This window comes from Phoxinus phoxinus (genome assembly GCF_949152265.1).
Source record: "Phoxinus phoxinus genome assembly, chromosome: 2".
NCBI lineage: Eukaryota > Metazoa > Chordata > Actinopteri > Cypriniformes > Leuciscidae > Phoxinus > Phoxinus phoxinus.
The window spans coordinates 43,574,178-43,587,700 of record NC_136877.1 but is presented as its reverse complement, the minus strand read 5'-3'; the positions used below and the strand labels follow the sequence as shown (position 1 = coordinate 43,587,700).

The 13,523-nt window shown below is 35.6% G+C and overlaps 1 protein-coding gene across 1 annotated transcript; it reads right to left on the bottom strand.

Moving 5' to 3' along the window:
- Nucleotides 1-371: 371 nt before the first annotated feature.
- lrrc28 (leucine rich repeat containing 28) lies at nucleotides 372-12,711 on the bottom strand. Its single transcript, XM_079590775.1, has 11 exons — nucleotides 12,591-12,711; nucleotides 11,635-11,729; nucleotides 10,860-11,089; nucleotides 10,712-10,752; nucleotides 10,412-10,449; nucleotides 10,172-10,309; nucleotides 7,934-8,140; nucleotides 6,968-7,070; nucleotides 5,660-5,829; nucleotides 5,049-5,208; nucleotides 372-1,463 (listed from the first exon to the last, which is right to left on the bottom strand). The coding sequence occupies exons 3-11, from the start codon at nucleotides 11,025-11,027 to the stop codon at nucleotides 1,394-1,396; spliced, it is 1,095 nt and encodes a 364-aa protein (XP_079446901.1). The 5' UTR covers nucleotides 11,028-11,089; nucleotides 11,635-11,729; nucleotides 12,591-12,711; the 3' UTR covers nucleotides 372-1,393.
- Between the last annotated feature and the right edge of the window lie 812 nt (nucleotides 12,712-13,523).

Genomic DNA, 13,523 nt, shown 5'->3' with positions numbered 1-13,523 from the left:
TCTGTTGTCAGAGTATTTCCAGATGATATACATAAAAATATATCACAAGCAATATTGTTCCTACGTGTCTAAAAGTAGAGTTCAAGTGTTTCTAAATTCTGTGTAAAGACGCAGTGTCATATAAAACCCATACGATATGCCAGCTCTGAGGCGGCTTAAGTGAGATGCCACATCAGTTTTTTTTTTTGCCATTTCAATCAGGAGCTTGAAAGAATCAACATTCGAACACAAACCAATGTCATGATTCTGTGTATTCATGCTGCACACTGTATAATGCACAGATGCAGCTTCAGTGCTGCCATAACGGTTACATTCACAGTCAAAATGGTGTTCAATATGAATGAAATTGAAATGAGAAAACCTACAAGAGGTGTTTTAAACATTGTTATTATTGCCAAACATTCGAACAGCACAATTACTGTACATATAAATGCCAACATGAAACATCAACATAGTAAAAAGTTAGGCTGAACAAACACTTCAGATAAAAATAAAGAACTGTAAAGAAACAGTAACATCTATACATTAGTAAGAAAGTCATGCTCACGCCAGCTGTTTTGCTGCTGTATACGGCACAATGACTGACAGATGTAGTGTAGAATCAGCAAATCTCACAATTCGTGTCTCAGTCTTTTGAAAAAATTCTCTTACACAAAAATAGTACTATTCGAGAACAATCTCTTGAAGCTGCCTTCAACGAGAACAATCAATTTCATGTTTTCATTAAAGTCAATTGGCACTTTATAGCAGTCTGTAGTCAAAGCTTCACGAAAGACTCGTAACACAACACACATGTGATTGTGTTTGAAAAGAGCTGAATCCTGGTCACTTTAAGCACACACATACACTTGTATTATGAGCCTCAGATTAAACTGACACACATTTATATATAAAAAGGAAAGAAATATGTCATGGTCTTTATTAATTACTTAAAGAAACATGACATCTCAAGAGCTCTAAATGAAACAAATCTATTTTCCTTTCAAATTAATACACAAAATATCTATATCTCACTTAAAAAGTCGTTAAATTTATATGTTGGTGATCTTTAAAACAGAATAAATGTTAAGTTTCTCAAGAAACCTTCATCCTTTTTGGTTACAGCAAACCGCAACAATCCCCACACAAACAATACTTTATTGATCGATTGCTTCGGTTCTTCTCATTCTACATTCATTTGTGAAATGAAATGTAATCAGGTTTAACCAACTGCTGGTTTTCTTAAAGATGCTACACTCAGAACATACTTTAATGTCTGTCATGAAGATCTTCGGGACGGTGGGCTGTGAAGTGTTCCTGAAGTGGGGCTTGAAGCTCAGAAAGTCTCTTGCGATGTCCTTTGTGAAGAGGAAAGCACCATGAGCAGTGCTGTGAGGTGATCGTGTGTAAGACATCAGCCCTGCAGGTCAAACGTCCTCAGACACTGGCTAGAGCAGCAGTACGCTACAAAACTTACTGTGGTTCTGTGGAAGGAAACAGAGAACATCTATTTGCACTTATAACATCATCTCCTGGTTTCACAGACAAAGCTTAAGGTAGTCCCAGACTATTAACTGAACGCAACTTGCACTGACACTTCTTAAAACATGTCAGTGCCATTGTTTTCAAAGGCTACTTGAACTAAGGCTTAATCCTGACTTAATCTAAGAGAAACCAGGCCAATAAGCTTCAAATTTTGAGTTTGTGCTTAATAAAACCTAAATGAAAACATTTGATGTGTACAAACTTTCAAAACTTTGAATAAAAGACAATGCAATAATTTGAGGTAAAGACGTGACCACACAATTGTTTTCATCTTCAGAAATGAACTTGAAAAATGTAGAAATATATAAAGTATAAATATAGGACATAAGCACTGAATAATATTAATTAACTACTTCATATAGACTTGTAACTATGCATAATTTACTGTTATTACTATAGTAAGTGCATGCAGAACTATGTCACCTTAAAATAAAGTGTTACTGACAATTTGAAGCCTGATCACTTCCAAAAGCACACACACCTCTCCTCATAAAGCAACGCTCAGAAATTTAGTATTTAGGTTTAGAGATTTTTAAAAAACCCTAAGACTAAGAACAACCAAGTAAGATTCTCACCTTACCAAAAAACAATACAGTATCAAAAACTCTGCTATGGTTAGTTCAAGTGAAGCAATCTCACAGGAAAGAGATGATATTTTAAAATCATTTTTATGAGCTTTCATCCCTGAGCACTCAAAATATGCAGATATATGTGCACATATAAGGGAGGTTATTTTACTCCATCTTCATAAGCATGTTGATGAAGTGATATTGAAACAGCGAGGGTTTCCTGGTATATTTTCACTAAATACACGCTAACCTGATGACCTGCGATTGAAAACGGAGAGTATAAAAGGTGAAAAAGAAGCAAATGGAAAAGAGTTCCCTTAAACGAATAGCTTCCCTCTCTTTCTTTGGAGCAGCGCTGGTCTGCAAACGACCGCCGAACACTCAGGGTAAGAGGTAATTGGCGAGTGGATTAGATCTCTTAATGCACGTGAAGTAGCTGAGAGCAGCAGTCCAGCAGGCTGATTCGGTTACGCTACTGGATGTTGATACCAAACCACAGCGTTGCATTACAGATGGAACATGACGGGTATCAGAGCAAGCACAGCTCAATTCAACCAATCAAACAAGCAGGGAGATGAGGAGATAGGGGAAGTGAGAGGGGTCAGAGAGTGTGTGTGTGTGTGTGTGTGTGTGTGTGTGTGTGTGTGTGTGAGAGAGAGAGAGAGTTTTCTGAATGCAAGATATGAGATATGAAAGAGAGTATGTATTTGGTAAATGAATATGCACATAACAGCAAATGCGCATGCATTGTGGTACTTAATATTGAACATTTAATATTCAACAATATTATTGACACCATTATATAAGAACTGAACTGAGCTGGACGATGACATCACATTTTTTTCCAGAGTGGCTATATATATATATATATATATATATATATATACATATATATATAGCTGCAGTTATTAATTTAGTTATATATATATATATATATATATATATATATAACTAAATTAATAACTGCAGCTATATATATATGTATATATATATATATATATATATATATATATATATATATAAATTAACTAAATGAATAACTTAACAACTACAAAAATGAGCTATCACTGAACTTACAAGGGGTGGTTGATTATGATTTCACTTCTCTAACTTTACTTTGTGTTTAGTTAGTGTGTAATGTTGCTGTTTGAGCATAAACAACATCTGTAAAGTTACAATGCTTAAAGTTCAAAGCAAAGGGAGATAATTGCTTTTAAAGAAACCGTTTTTTAAAGACTACAACAAACGGCTGGTAGGGACTACACGACATTCCTCTCGGGTTAGTGACATCACCAACCCTAGAATTTACATAAACCCCGCCCCCTGAACACGATTTATAGATTGTCATGGCAGAATATGCTAATCAATGACTAGAAGATAACTAGACATAAGCTACATAAATTCATCAACTAACCATTCAGAAATGTCCTGTTGCTTCTACATGTTGTCACTTCTTCTTGAGTCTCTCCATTATTGTCCGACTCCGGTTTGAACATAAACATTGACATTTTCAGTGCATGTCTGTGTGAGGTAAAAGGACATGAGAACTTGAAGCTCCGCCCCCTGTGCCGGGAGCAGCAGCTCATTTGCATTTAAAGGGACAGACAAAAAACGGTGCATTTTTGCTCACCCTCAAAAAGTGACAACTTTAACATGCTAGCTATATAAAAATATCTGTGGGGTATTTTGAGCTAAAACTTCACATACACACTCTGGGGACATCAGAGACTTATTTTACATCTTGTGAAAAGGCCATTATACCACCCCTTTAAGCTGGACTATGACGCTATTTTCTTCTGGAAACAAACTTTGTTGCATTATTTTCCTGTTATCACTGTAAAGCTGCTTTGAAACAATCTGTATTGTAAAAAGCGCTATATAAATAAAGGAGACTTGACTATTGACCTACTCAATCCCAGAATGCATTTAAAGGGGGCATCCACTACCGTTCAAGTTGGGTAAGTTTTATGCTCACCAAGCATAAATGCTCTGCATTTATATGATAAAAACTAAATACAAAAAAATCGTAATATTGTGAAATATTATTACAATTTAAAAGAATTTGCTTCTATTTTAAAAGAACTGTTTCTGTTTTTATATATCACTGTGAAATTTCAGCGTCATTCCTCCAGTCTTTAGTGTCACATGATCATTCAGAAAACACTGAAGTACAGTGAGAGCGATTCAAAAGCATACAGAACCGCCTGCTCTCTAATCCCGGTACTTTGATGTTGGTCTGCGCAGCGCAGCTTCAAGTCGAACACACCTATATATACATTTTTAGAACCAGTATAACTAAAAAGTGTTGCCTATATTAGCTTTAATGTTAAAATAATTGAATGTGAGTTTTTAATATAATTTTTTCTGACCTTTATAGCCATGCTGAAAGTGACAATGGATAATTCACCTCAGATCTTGAAAATATTTTTTTGAAAACAAGAACGTTCAAACTGTGAACTCAATGTGAACAAACAAATGTATTCTATGACAAAGACGGTTTCAGTCATTCAGTATGTATTTTTAATTACCGGTATGTTAAAATAGTCTAATATCTATGAATTTGATTATGTACTTAAAGGGATAGTTCACTTTAAAATGAAAATTCTGTCATCATATACTCACCCTCAAGTTGTTTCAAACCTGTATGAATTTCTTTCTTCTGCTGAACACAAAAGAAGATATTTTGAAAAATGTCGGTAACCATTAACTGGTCCCATTGACTTTCATAGTATTTGAGGGTGAGTATATGATGACAGAATTTTCATTTTAAAGTGAACTATCCCTTTAATCCATTTCGTTGCAGGTGCAGTGCACTGGCAGAGAGACTCCGCCCACACTCATCCAATTGGCTGTGATCTAGTCGTGTCTAGTGCGGACAGACTGTCAGCAGGACACGGTGTAAAGTGGAATTCCAAAACACACACTTGTGATATGATGTTACTACAGCATCAGTACCTCTTGTGCACCCCTGCGAGCGCAGTCTCTCGGAGCGGGAACAGTTTGGTGAAGACGATGGTGAACATGGGCTGACTGCAGCGGTGACAGTGTCCCAGAGGACACCGGACGACTTCCAGCAGACTCTTGGGCAACAGGAACGGAGTCAGGAACTTCACATCTGCACATGAGACATGTTGTGTTGGTTTATCTACACTAAAAGACCACAGCAGTAGCAACACGGAGGAGTTTACAATACAGATGATGTCGTGGCTGTGAACAGCACAACCTTGTTTCTGCAATTATTTTCAGCATGTTTCCTACAACATCTGATATGTTTGTTTTGTGGCATTAGAAAGTGACTTGGCTAGAAAAACTACGTAGAGAGGTCAGACTGAAACAGATTGCCAGAAATGTGATTAAAATTGTGAATGTAGCATGAAACGGATTTGTCAAAATCGTATTTCATGTGATTTTTTTTGCCGTTCACACTTGCTAAATTATGATTGGATTCCAATCTGATATGGACAAAAATCAGATTTGGACTGACAGTCTGAACAAGACATTTGGTTGGTAAATGTGAAGAAACCCGATGCAATTGTCGTAGGTTTGTTTGCGACTCTCACACTTACCGGTCCAGTTGTGGGCCGCATGTAGGACTCTGCATGCCAGCTCTTCCAGAGGCAACACGCTGTCAGTCTCGGAGCCGACGGCCTTCACTTCAGACGGCAGAGGAACAGTCACGTCTCCAAGAGTCAAGCAGAGCTGCTTCACGTCAGAGACCTGACCAGCTAGACCACATCTGTGCAGGCATACAGATAAATAACCTTGTGTGAACATCGGCACATTAGACCGGGTGTCCGTCTGAAACAGCCAGGGATCTGTCACACCAAATATCATGAGAAGCAATAGCCATATCAGAATTGTGATACTTTTACGACTTAACATGTCAGAAAACTCTTTTCCCACCCAGACATTGTTACTGAAATGGTGCAGATTCTTGTGCCAGAGTCGGTGCACGGCTGGAACATCTGAGAATCTCTCTTTGGAAAATGTGCAACGAAAGCAGCAGAGCGTGTTAAAAGTGGACGAGCCAGATTCAAGTTTATAGTTTATAGAAGAACTTTTTGTGAGATTTACCAAAGTGAATCTTGAGTTTTGATGTCTGTGTGAGGCAAGTAAACTCTTACATGTGTGAAAAATATCAATGTTGTTTACTTTCAGATGGACGGAAAATCTGACCAAAGACTCTCCACACATTTCCCACTAGTTTCTGCTGCACCGTTTGTCCAGTAGCTGACAGGGTCTGGAGTGCCACGATCTCAATAAGCTCCACTTTGTTGAATGCCCATCTATACTTATCTCAAATCATCTATTTCACATTTAGCCATAATATCGCATTAATACATTTAAAAAAGGCATAAGGTACAGAAAAAGGAAATTAACTCTTATTCTCTTGTGCTGAATCTATTTGTTTCTTTATGTCTTTATAGTTCGGCTGGGATTCATTTCAATTTAAACCAACTTGTGGGGGGAAAATAAACGTACCGCTATATAGTATTCACAGAGACTGAAACACCACCAAATACACTGTTTAAAAGGCACCGCTAAATCTGACATTTAGTATAATGGGTTTATGTAAAAGGTTCACTTAAATAAAAATGTGTTATTATATTTTAAATGTTTCTAAATATTGTTTCTATATTCAAATTTTCTATAAATCGTAGTTCGGTCAAATCGATTAATTGCGATTAATCGCATCTAACATAAAAGTTTGTATATGTGTGTAAATACATATATATGTTAGGTGTGATTAATCACAATTGATTACAAAAATCGGTGCAATTAATTAGTAAAAAAATGTAATCGATCGACAGCCCTAGACATTTTTAAAACATAAAAGTTGTGATTTTGATAGACCACGACAGAAAAGAGCTCACCCACTGCAGCCGATGACTTTGTTATAAAGATACGATGGGAGAGCCTTTAGATGAGTGTTGTTGTCCACAAAGACAAACTGCAGCTCCATGGAACGCCCCATATCTGACAGAAACATAAAGCATCAGTATATCGGCAACAACATCAGAAAATTCACCTGGTACTCGTGAAATATAGTCCTCTGGAGCCATAAAAGAGCCGTGTAATAGAAAATCTTCCCCTTAACTGTTGCTCTCAAAAATGCTAAAATATTATAATTATACATGCTCTACAAACATAAACCTGTGACCTTATTACAGCCATTTTATAAATTGAAGCTGTGGTTTACAGTGAATTTCTATTCTAAATTCACTTCATGAGTCTTATTGCTTTAATAACCATTGGTCTGCTCCTCACATAAAGCATCATACGGCTTCAGAGAACATGTATGGAGGATTTGGACTGAATTTAGACTAACTAGACTATGGAAACTCTCGTTCAAAAGTTTTTGGGGTAGGATTCTTCAAATGTTTTTGAAGACGTTATGCTCAACAACACTGCATTTATTTGATCGTAAATACAGGAAAAACAGAAATATTATAACAATTTAAAAAAACACTTTTTTATTTTAATATAAAATGTGCTTTATTTCAGAATTTTCAGCAGGCACTTCAGTCACATGATCCTTCAGAAATCATTCTAATATGCTGATTTGCTGCTGAAGACAATTCTTATTCTTAAGTTTTTATATATACATTTTTTATTTTTTATTTTATTTATAGAAGAATAACATTTTATTTGAAACAGAAATCTTTTGTAACATGTTTTACTGTCACTTTGGATTAATTTGCATTCTTTCTAAATAAAGGTATTCCTTTATTTAAAAAGAAAACTGAGCCCAAACTTTTGAACGGTAGTGAAACATGAACCGTGTCTGCCAAATGCACAAATGTAAATGTATTGTAAATGTTATGTCTTGATCTGCTCACCCAGGGGCAGTGATGTCAGGCAGTTGGCAGCCATGGAGAGCTCATTGAGGTCAGGCAGCAGACAGAGCTGGCGAGGAAGGCACTGCAGCATGTTTCGGTCTGCTGTCAAACACTGCAGGGACAGACACCGGTGCAGACGCTCTGGAAGAGTCCTCAGGAGGTTCATGGACACGTCCAGAGTCTCCAGCTCTCGGAGATCTCCCAGCTCTACCAACACAAGTCAATATACATTTATGTTCAAATTGGCATGACGCAGAAGTTGCGGTTGTCTTTTCTCCCCTATTGTGACTTACATCGGAGTGAAATGGCTTCTCAAAAAAAAAATGTAGGACAGGACTTGATTTTGTCTATGGGGAATTGATTGGATTGTTGGATGGTTGTGGTTTGCTATTGGTGGATCTCATGTGAGTGACAGGTTGCCAGTAAACACATCGTCAGAGAAGAGATGTACTGTAGTTGCAAGAAGGAGGGGAAGTTATTTTGATTAAAGATTACGAGGGCACATAAATGAAAAAATAATAATGATGTGCATGCACAGATTAATCATTCATAATAAATACTTCAATATTCCATTTAAAAAAAAATCTGAATTGTCAAATTTTTCCATGCTGACTGTAACGTTTCAAGTAAGAATCAGGTAATAACAGGCTATTATAACTAGGGCTGTCAAAATGAACGCGTTAACGCATGCGATTATTCTTTTTCAGTTTAACTGAATATATATATATTTAACGCAATTTACGCAGCATCCATTTTTTCCCTGTCATTCTTTAGCTATCTTTACATTATATGATAATGCTCTTATTCATATATCCATGCTCAAAAAGTTAATAAATGGATTATAATTTAGTATAATAACCCCTAAAAATAAAAAAAAGATTAAATAAAAAAACATTATCAAACTAAAATATAGTACAATCATTTCATTGAAATAAAAAAAGTCATTTTTGACCAGCACGTGAAGGGTTAATCAATCAGAGAACAAATGAAACCGAGAAAAATACTTGACTGACTTTTGTAGCTTAAATACATTTTTTACTACATTTCATTTTTAATTTATGCAGTGAAGACTTTGAAGAATTTTATATCCTAATACAATTTCTGTATATTTCCTCTCTGTTAGATCAAATATTTAAAATATACTGTCTTTATGTGTTTTTTTACAATAATTTGGAGATTAAATGTGAAATTATCACAACATAAAAATATTATAAAACTTTAATGTTAGGTGCGATTAAGCGTGATTAATTACAGAAAAATGATTAACTAATTAGAACAATAGGGAGTGTCTAGGCTATATGGCTTCTGGAAAAAAATACAAGATGATACATTATGTAATACTGAAAAGGAACTATAATTATGTAAATACAAAAATCACACTTCTTTCAAACATGTGTGCAATGCATGTCACTAGATAAAATATGCTAGAAACTGTTGCAAAAATTCACCGTAAAACACTTCGTTTAGAACAAGTCACATATGATAAATTAAAGCCATGAACAGTCTCGGCTTCAGATGAAACGTTACCCAATTAAAATGGAAAAGAACAATAAAAAGACTGATATAAAACAACTGCGTGTTTTGAAGCAGAGCAATTAAAGAGAGCGTCAAAGAGCTTAGTCATTTTCCCACAGTCTCTTTATGAAGTTTTACTCCTCAGAACCATTGAAGTGTCATGCTGAGCACAAAAAATCTCTTCATTAAATAAAGTTTAACAACTGCAACATGTACTGAAGTTTAAAAGCTTCTGGTGATGCAGTGTCCCTCATACTCCGCTGGTGAGCGAAGACATTATTTGATGAAGTTAAAGCTGCTCAATCACACAAGAAAAAATATATTCTGTTACAAATAATGTCCATGACAGAATAAAGGGGCTGTTTACCTAGAATTATTTGAAATACAAAGTTGCAGCACCGTGTTGACTTTCCTCTTTTTAGCATTCTTCTCAATTTTCTGCAATTAAATCAGCTCGAATCATTTAAAACCAAGACTTTGGAATATTTCAGCTTAAATGTGACATGCGTGTATTTCTATGTAATCCGAAATATTATATTAATGCTAGGTAGCACTGGTAAAGCAATACAACTAAATATACAGCACTTCATTTTTTTGTTATAAAATAGTTATTATTAGATATTTTTTTGATGCATAGAGGAATTGATAATCACAATAATCAGTTGCATCAGCTCAATCATTCTCAGTGTTATAGATAAATGCGGATAAATGTGCACGACTCACCTTGCGGGAGGAATTTCAGTTGGTTGTTGGCCAATCGCAGATGTCGTAATGAGCGCAGTTGACCAATCTCTGGGCAGATGATTTGAAGAGCGTTGTCACTCAGGTCCAGTGACTGCAGCTTCACAAGGTCGCCAATTGCTGGAACAACAACAACAACAACATCATCATGTAGGCTACCATGCAATGCATCTTGTATCTGACATCAAAATACTGGTGTATATAATTATAAAATGAAATTACCTTGAGGAATTATTGCAATATTGTTTGAGTGCAGGTATCTTTTAAAAAAGAGAGAGGAAGACAAAAAGTTGTGGGATTACATTTCATAATTTCGTTTTTCATCAGATGCAGTAAAAATGTTACTAAAATAATTTCATTCTAATTATTTACAGTATGTATGGGTGGTAAAACATCACAATGACTCAGGGACATCTACTGGGCAACAGTAATATTACAGTTGTACAAAACGTACTGTCCATTGTTATAAATAATAACAGCATAAACCAAAGTCACAAAAGTATAACAAAGATAAATACTCACAATTCAATCAGGTTGGGAAGCTTCTGAGCCAGATTCTCTGGCTGACAGGAGGAAAACAATATTAGGATACTAAAGGCAAATATTACAATATTTCAATGCAGGGCTGAATAAAAACTGAAGACTAACAGCACTGGGACTGAGATCTTACAAGGGATGTGAGGGAGTTTCTCTTCATGAAGAGACGCTCCAGGAACTGCATCCCTTCATTTCTGAGCAGCTCGACGGGGAAGTTGTTGAGGTTTTTGTAGTTCAGAAAAAGATTCTTGTGTCGCTCTTGTTTGGCCATAAAAATTGCTGCATGCAGTTCAGCGGCCATGGCTGTGAGAACCGTCTTTGGTTGAGAGAGTTTTTCCCTCTTTCAACTTCTACTTTTCTAATCTGAAAATAAATAAATAAATAAGCAAGTTAATCAATCATATTGATAATCAGTCATATTCACCCCACAATCAAATGACAGATATAATAAATAAAATAAAATAATAATAGTAGTAGTATTAATAATACTGGATCTCTCATTATCCTTCATATTGATTTTAATCTTAATGGACCAAAGGTAATGTCCAGAAACTGCAATAGAAAAAGCTAGTAGTAAAACCCTCACAGACACTATAAAGATACGTATGAATGAACTGATGTTTACTAGTAGTAACGTTAGCTATAAAAGCATTATGTAATGTCAAATACCAAATGACGTTACACTACCAGTATGAACCGATACTAGCTCAGATATTGATGCTATACTGTACTGTAAAGTTACTGTGCTGTTAGTCAGTCTGATAACACACGAGTGTAAATATAAATGTAAGTCTCTGCAGAAATCTAATCATAATAATTGCTGGCCAGCTCTTTGAATGCGTGAAAAAAAAATTGACATATGAAATACACAACACAGCAATGATTATCATTGATGAATTGTAACTTACATTACATCCCTGTAGTAAAGAAATGGAAATGGTCCCTGTTTAAAACAGGTTGTTTTTGTGCCGCACTGGTCTTCCGTCTGAGAGAAAACACGTCACTGGATACAGACAGAGAGCATCATGGGTAATGTAATTTTCCGTACATCAAAGCCGCTAGAGATACATCCACTGATAATGTAATATATTTACTATAAAAGTTATTGTCGAAAAGAATTGTCGAAATAGCCATTTAAATAATTAAAATTTCATTTGAATTATTATTTACCTATCATGAAGCTATTTGTCATAATAATAATAATAGCCTTTATTAATAAGTAGCCTAGGCGTAATATATTGAAAAGTAGTTTAATTAACCTTATGAATGACAACTCTGATACTTTTGATGTCCACCAAATAGCTTATCACTGAATAATCAACTTATTATTAAAAGCTAGACCTACTACCAGTATTGATTAACTTATTTATAATAATGCTTGATTTAATTATTCACATGACATCACTGACACAAAACTCCTCCCTGACATGCCATTTGTAGCCAATGCAGGTGAAAATATTATATATGTCATATGCATCACCTATACGGCTGATATTTGGCCACCTATACTGACAATTGAGTTTGCGGTTTTCTTTCATAATCATTCATTCAATCCTACTTAAAATGCAAAAACAGACATCACAAAGCTATTCAACTGGATTTATTATAAGTATTTTTTGAGCAATGTGCCACCATAAATACAATATGTTAATCTTCTCCCATCTACACTCCTGGGACACATTTAATTTTTCTTCAAATGTATACAAAAGAAAACAATACAAATAAAGTTAATAAGTGCCTTTTTTTAATCAGAACAGCCAGGTTTGACCAGACTTGGACCACACAACTTTTTCCATTCTCCCCTCCCCCGTTCTGGATCTGTAACCCCTTTATATAACCAACACACACACACACACACACACACCTCAACAGTTCACTGAACAACCGAACATTTTTGCTCCACCAGCATCAGGGAGTGAAACACACACATCCCTTCTCCAGGTTGTAGATGGCGCCATCAGATCACGAACACCTCCGATGCTCTCGACTCCAGTGAGATGATGGAGAGCAGCAGTTTTCAGCAGCAGGGTTAGTGAGCGTCGAGGAACAGGTCACTTCCTGTTCATAGTAGACGCCCACTTGAACCTTCAGCCCTGAGAAGATCTAGCCCATAGTCAACAGATCTGTACTGACAAATCAACCATTGGTCTGAGATGGTCAGAGGAGAGCATTAGGATGGTGATCTTGGACAATCGTTGATGTAAAAAAAATCTGATTATGAAAAATGCAGAAAAAATGACCACAGATACGAAGCCTGTGGAGGAGGGCGTGATGTGGGTATTGCTATTTAATGATGTTGGATTTGTAGTTATCATTCCAAATTGGACAAACAAATCCGGCGAATTTCGCCAATTTAAACATTTCCCTTTTATAAAAATGCTTTAGTGAAAATTTACAAGAATATCTTGAATCTGGATTTATAAAATGCATATTTAATCAGCCCATGAGTCATTTTTGTTAAACTGCTATGAAATACGACATGGGGAAAAAGATATTGGCTCATAAACCAGTCAGCTAACAAACTTCTCCAACCGTTTACCTTTATATTGCATCTGCTTAATTATTATTATTTTTCAATTACGCTAAAAGGTTTGTGTTGATCTTTTGTCTGGGCTGAGAATTTTTTTTTTCTAAAGCCAGCACAAAACTTATATACATTTGATGCACCTGACAAACAGCAAAAAACGTACAGAGGGAACGTACATAAACCCATTTTTAGTTTCAATGAACATTTGGTTTCTGATACAAGTACAGTATTCCAATGAACGTATAATGAAAACTTAAAAACAACAACAGT